Below are 6,207 nucleotides of genomic sequence, written 5' to 3'. Positions count from 1 at the left end.
TCAAAATTTACAACTTAACATATTTAAAATAATTCAAACTTCAGTTTGGAATATCTTCATCCTGATCAAATTATATTGCTTGTAAAATGGCATATGGATTTAATTTCGTTTACACAATATTTTTTAAATTTCAAAATTATTTAATTTTTTTTTAAAAAAAAAAACATCACATTTATATTTTTTCACATCACATCATATACTCATTTTTTTTTATTATTCTCAATATTTTCAAAACTATCATCTTTACTCTAAAATTTTGTCACACACCAAAACAATAAATATATAACAAATAATTATTATTTTTATATTATCTACACAATTTTTTACACATCTCATAAATAAAAATAAAAAATAAAATACCTTCAAAATATTTCACAAAATAAATAAATATTTTATTAACTAATCATATACATTCTATTTACAGCATAATTTCCCTACATGAACAACGTTAATGAGACCCAGGCCAAAATTTGAACAGCCTATGATCACTTACACTTCCCTTGGACATTCTCTTCCAAAACCTGGTTCCCTTGCCCGTCCTCAAAGGCCCGGAGCTGCTAGAATGCCTCCGGCCCGATTCCCGGTCCCGGAAGAGCTCCGACGACATCGAAAAATCGACCCGGGAATCATAATCCGTCGCCGAGGATGGAGTCGCAAAGTTACGTTGCGAGCTCGTACTTTCCCTATCATCATCGACAAGAATCGACGTATCCTCCGGGCTACGCCTTCCGGAAGAAGAATCGGTCGTCTCGTCGCGCTCGTCGCACACGAGTTTTAAGGCCTGGACCACCTCGCCCATGAAGGGCCGGTTCGATACTTCGGGCTGAACGCACATCGACGCGATAGCGGCGACTTTCGCGACGCTGTCGAACGGGACATCGGGCCCTAACGACGGGTCGATAATCAGCTCTAAATCGTCTTGATTTGTCAGAAGCGGACGCGCCCAAGAGACTAGATTTTCTCGACCCGGTGGCTGAGACATGTCGACGGGCTTCCTTCCGGTGAGTAATTCGAGTAGAACGACGCCGTAGCTGTAAACGTCGCTCTTGACGAGAAGATGCCCCGTCATCGCGTACTCGGGCGCTACGTACCTTGAAAAACGACGATCGGAAACTCAAAATTATCGAAATTGTAACTAATTTTTAAATTTAATCGAGCAAGAAATTTCGTTTCTTAGCTAAAAATGGCGAAGAAATCGCAATACCCGAAGGTTCCCATGACGCGGGTCGATATGTGCTTGTTCACCTCGTCGAACGCTGCTCGAGCCAAACCGAAATCGGACACTTTTGGCGTAAAATCATCTTCAAGTAAAACATTGCTCGATTTGAAGTCCCGGTGGATAACGCGGGGGCTCGAGTCTTCGTGTAGATAACTAAGAGCTCGAGCGGCGCCTAACGCAATCTTCAGCCGAGCCCACCAATCCAGCGGAGATCTTTCCTTATCAACGCCTGACAATAATCGTTGCAATAGAGATTATTACATCGCGAAAAATGTCAGAAACTTAACGAAGCCTTCGAATGTTTGTACCGTGTAAATGAGATTCGACGCTACCATTCGATACCAACTCGTATACCAAGCAACGAGCGCGCTCCTCGACACAAATTCCGATCAGTTTTACCAAATTTCTGTGATGAAGTCGGCTAAGCATCTCGACTTCGGCCAAGAATTCCCGGGAGCCCTGCTGGTCGTACCGTTTGAGAATCTTGATCGCAACTTCAGCCCCGTCGTCAAGCACGCCTCTGTAAACGCATCCGAATCCGCCTTCGCCGAGAATTCTCGATTCGTTTAAGAACTCGGTTGCTCGCTCGATCTCGCTTGAGCTGAATTTCTTCGCAGAAATCGTACACGCTGCAACGGCTGAACCTAACGAGAACGAAGGAGAACTGCTCCCACTTCGGACCACAGATGTAGACAAGGCTGCGTCGAAAGATCGATATTTATGTCTCTTCTAACAAAAACATTCGAAACATAAAAAAAGATTAAATGATTCATACCTGAAGACTTTGCGAGGGAACGAAGAACAGCAGGCGGATTAAGGTTTGTTCGATAAATGTAGCCGCCAAAAACACCACACATCAAGACTAGAACTACAAGAATTGATAGAATTATCATCCATAGTACGCTTTCGCTAGGCCAATGATGTCGATGTCCGTTTTTTCTTACATCGACTCCGAGTGGTTTCACAGTTCTCCCGTCGTTGTGATGACTAAGGTACGGCTTACTCGGTATAATGCCATTACACGATGACGGCGACGGTGGAGATGGAGGGAGACCTATCAATCCGCAACACATTAAACACAAATTCGAATTAAACAAGAAAACAAAATGTCGATCGAAGAATTAATGCCAGATTCATTACCTGGATATCGCACATACAGGACGTTAATCTCACCAAAAAACAAAGGCCGTATAATGACTTGTTTGCTCCAGAATCTTTTATACGTAGAATATGTCGTGGCATCGTCGAATCTTCCTTCAAGGGGTAGTAAATAGATAAGGACGACGGTCTCCTGTGGATCATCCCCGGCCGCGTTTGCGCCAATTATGCGAACTTGGCTTTGTTTCATGAACACTCCAGAAGCAATCTCGGAAGCTAGTGTCGAAACTAAAGGAAAAAAGGTATAAAGTGATATGGTAAGACGGATCCCTACTTGTATCGGCAACACACAGAGACACGGCGATTCCACAGGACCGTATGTTAAGGGTTCGACGCACGCCAAGGGAGAACATTCTGTCGAACAAAGGAAAAAAATGCACGTTAGTAGCGATATTTTTATACAAAGAAAACAAATGAGCCTATCGACCTTCTTGAGGAGGCGGCGGAGGTAAAGATTGCAACGGCATTTTTGGATATAACGGCGCTGAATGAGATAGAGTGTTGGTTAGATGAAATTCGGAATCCGAAAGTAAAAGTACTTGCGGAGAAAGACTTAACAGAGGTTCTTACTTCTTGCTTGCCGCGATGGAGCTGCTCGAGCAGCGTGAAGAGGATAATAACGATTGTTTGATAAAGGAATCGGGGATGCAGCCAAGGGGACTCCTGTAAGATCGAAAATTGAATCGAGATTATCACAATTATCGTATGTAACCAAGACTAAGGCAGAACAGGGCATTATTATTCGCTGCGGCTAAAAGATGTAAATAAACTCGAACCATTAAAATTGGCCTGCGACTGAGGCCCCGGAGAATTGCCATTTGAGTGATGCGCCGGAGTAGGCGCTGGAGCGAAAAATACAGGAGGAACTGCTGGAATGAAACAATGGAGGATGAGTTTACGCCTTGTCCTTATAATCGAAAAATCGTTTCAAAGATCTTGTGAAGAAACAAAACAATGATATGATCATTGTGGCAACAAACATTATAAGCCATTTTCTGTCTTGTGGAGATCTTAAATCCTATTTTACTAGAGTTCGACGCCGCCAATCTTGCTACTTAAAAAAGGAAACACAACATCAAACCTTCTTCGATTGATGAACAATCTGATACCATTTTCTGCACTGAGTTATTCGACAAAAAAATGCAGATTTTTAATAAGCAAACGAACAATGCCGAGCATGGTTTCAATTGCTAACAGAGCTTAAGAGTAAGACAACTTAAATCAAATACATTAGCCTAACATTCCATCAAGAACATGTTAAGAAAACACAATTTTGGATTATCTTAAGCTCCAATTCTGTGAACCATGTGAACCTTTTCCAAAACTGATATGTATGAACAATGTAAGAAGCTAAACATTCCCAAACTTAAATTTAGCACTCACAAACAAACAAGAAAGTGATTAAATCACATCCACAAACAAGTAATGACTAAGTAAAATAAGAAATTTACCAATTCCAGATCCCTGAATCAGCAACAAACAAGAAAAGTTGCATAATCCTAGCATCAATCCAAATCCCCTAAGCATATCGAGCATTTTACCCAACAATCAATCACTTAAAATCAAGAGCAATTTCGAGATCAATCTCTGCAATCAAACTGATTACACTAAGGCAACAAATTCCACTTTCAAAATAAACTAAACACTTAAAAACCCTCGTCCTCGATGAACAGATCACTCAAACAAACAACATTAAAAAAATGTGTGACTTGAAGCGGCAACAAAGGGAAGGCAGTTTCGAAGATGGAGACCCACTGTCAGAAAGAGTGAGGGGAAAGCAAGAGAAAACAAATCGAGGCATCGATTAATGAGAAAATGGAATGAAAAGAAAAGCCCAAAATTGGGGAAATTTGGTTCCATGAAAGGAGGGATCGAGCATGTGCAGAGCTAGAGAAATCAACCCATTTTGTTTGTGATCAGAAATAAGAGAAGAATGGGAGCAGAGTGGAGATGGATTGAATGCTAGAAAAAGCACTACATAGATATCCGCCATTTGATAAATTTTAAGCACTGGTTTTTATGTGCATTGAAAGGCAAGTAAAGAAACCTATCCATGTTTGTTTTTTATTTTTAAATTATTTTTTTAGATATTGAAATGGAGAGAATAGTAGAAATAATGGAGTATAAAAATATATATTTTTATATCAAATATTATTCCCTCCGTTTCAATATAATAGTTTTATTTATCATTTTTGTCCGTTCCAAAATAATAGTCTCATTTCCATAAATAACCATTTCACGGTAAAACTATCCTTATGTTTTCATTATTATTACACAATTACCACTACTTTTTACACTAATACACTCACAATGGCACAAAAGCTTTTTATCCGTACTTTTTACCCACTAAATCTCATACCAAACCTAACCCAGACCACAGTTCTCTTTTTGTCATATTTTGTTTTTTTAAAAAAAAACACTTAGTATTAAATTATTTTAATGTTAAAATTGACTGAAAGTAAAATGAGTGTTACTTAATAAAAATATGGACAATAAATTTATGAAGTAATAAAGTATTTTATTATAAATAAAATATACTATAAAATTGATATAATTTTGGCCTATTAAATTTGATGATACTCAATATTTTTAGAATCCTTTCAATTTGGATTAAATTTGAATATAATAAAAATCTTGAATTAAAGCAATGTTAAATGTAGTATAAACTTGTTTTGATTTGGTTTCTTCAATGAAAATTTAATTTATTTTTTTTAATTTCATCTTAGTTCCAATTAAATATATATATATATATATACATATATTTGTTTTTACAAATAATCAAATGATAAGATTCTCTTCGGCTTACTTTAAAGGTCGATTAGAGTTTTTTTAAATAGATTAAAAAATAATATTATATTTGTCTCAGCTAATTTATTTTATTTAGTTTAGACACATAGTTTAGATATTATATAATTAGTAAATAATTAAAAAATATAGTAAAAATAATTATAATTTAATAAAAATAATTATAAATTAAAATTAATATGACTAAATAATTTAATTAAAAATAGAGAAATTATAAATTATGAATTTTAATAAAATTAATCCAAACGAGCTCCAATATTATTAATCCTACTTAATAAAATATCTATATTATCCTTCTCATAGATATTTAAAAATATTTTGGATAAGTATACTAATAATCTTTTTTGTTTAATAGATTTTATTTAATAATGTAATATTTTTTAATTTTTAATCAATAAAATCTAAATTGATAAGAATAATATCAAAATAAACTTATTATTGAAAAATAAAACAAAAATAAAACAAAAATAAACTGTATAATTTTTTAATGTTATAATTATTTTTACTATTATATTTTTTTTAGTTACTTATTAATTATATTTATCTAAATTCTCGTACTTACATTAATAGAAACATATTTTTCGGGACGGAGAGAGTAGTAAATATATATATATATATAAAGTATCTTATACAATTCTTTTTTATATAGATATAAAATTTTGAAGATTCATTTCTTACAAAAAAAAAAATTCATTAATCATGGTTAAATTTTTTTAATTAACTATATTGGTGTATTAGAAAATAAAAATTTGAAATTCATTCAATAAATAATGTATGTTGTATAAACTCCGGACAAATTAATTTATACTATATAAATTCCGAAGACTTATTTTTATATTAAATAATTTCGTTAATTATAAATAAAATTGTTTAATTAACAATATCAATATATTTGGAATTAAAAATCATAATTTCATTTCATAAATAATTTACATTATATGTCAAAAATAAGATATTATATTGCTATACTATAGACAATATTTTTATAGAATCACCTAGTTATGTATATAAATTCTAGACATAAA

General features: G+C 34.4%; 1 protein-coding gene across 2 annotated transcripts; it reads right to left on the bottom strand.

Annotated features, from left to right (window-relative positions):
* Window positions 1–319: 319 nt before the first annotated feature.
* LOC127266210 (receptor-like serine/threonine-protein kinase ALE2) lies at window positions 320–4,367 on the bottom strand. Of its 2 annotated transcripts, none has more exons than XM_051296366.1 (9): window positions 3,829–4,367; window positions 3,154–3,246; window positions 2,948–3,040; window positions 2,805–2,861; window positions 2,360–2,731; window positions 1,995–2,273; window positions 1,528–1,917; window positions 1,205–1,448; window positions 320–1,091 (listed from the first exon to the last, which is right to left on the bottom strand). In XM_051296366.1, exons 1-9 carry the CDS (start codon window positions 3,911–3,913, stop codon window positions 449–451), a joined length of 2,256 nt encoding a protein of 751 aa, XP_051152323.1. In that variant the 5' UTR covers window positions 3,914–4,367; the 3' UTR covers window positions 320–448. The 2 variants fall into 2 exon arrangements, with proteins under 2 accessions (XP_051152323.1, XP_051152324.1); XM_051296367.1 differs by having other exon boundaries at window positions 3,154–3,243.
* Between the last annotated feature and the right edge of the window lie 1,840 nt (window positions 4,368–6,207).

The sequence above is a fragment of the Andrographis paniculata genome, unplaced genomic scaffold (assembly GCF_009805555.1).
Source record: "Andrographis paniculata isolate CXL003 unplaced genomic scaffold, ASM980555v1 Contig75END, whole genome shotgun sequence".
NCBI classification, from domain to species: domain Eukaryota; kingdom Viridiplantae; phylum Streptophyta; class Magnoliopsida; order Lamiales; family Acanthaceae; genus Andrographis; species Andrographis paniculata.
This window is presented reverse-complemented; position numbering and strand designations above follow the sequence as displayed.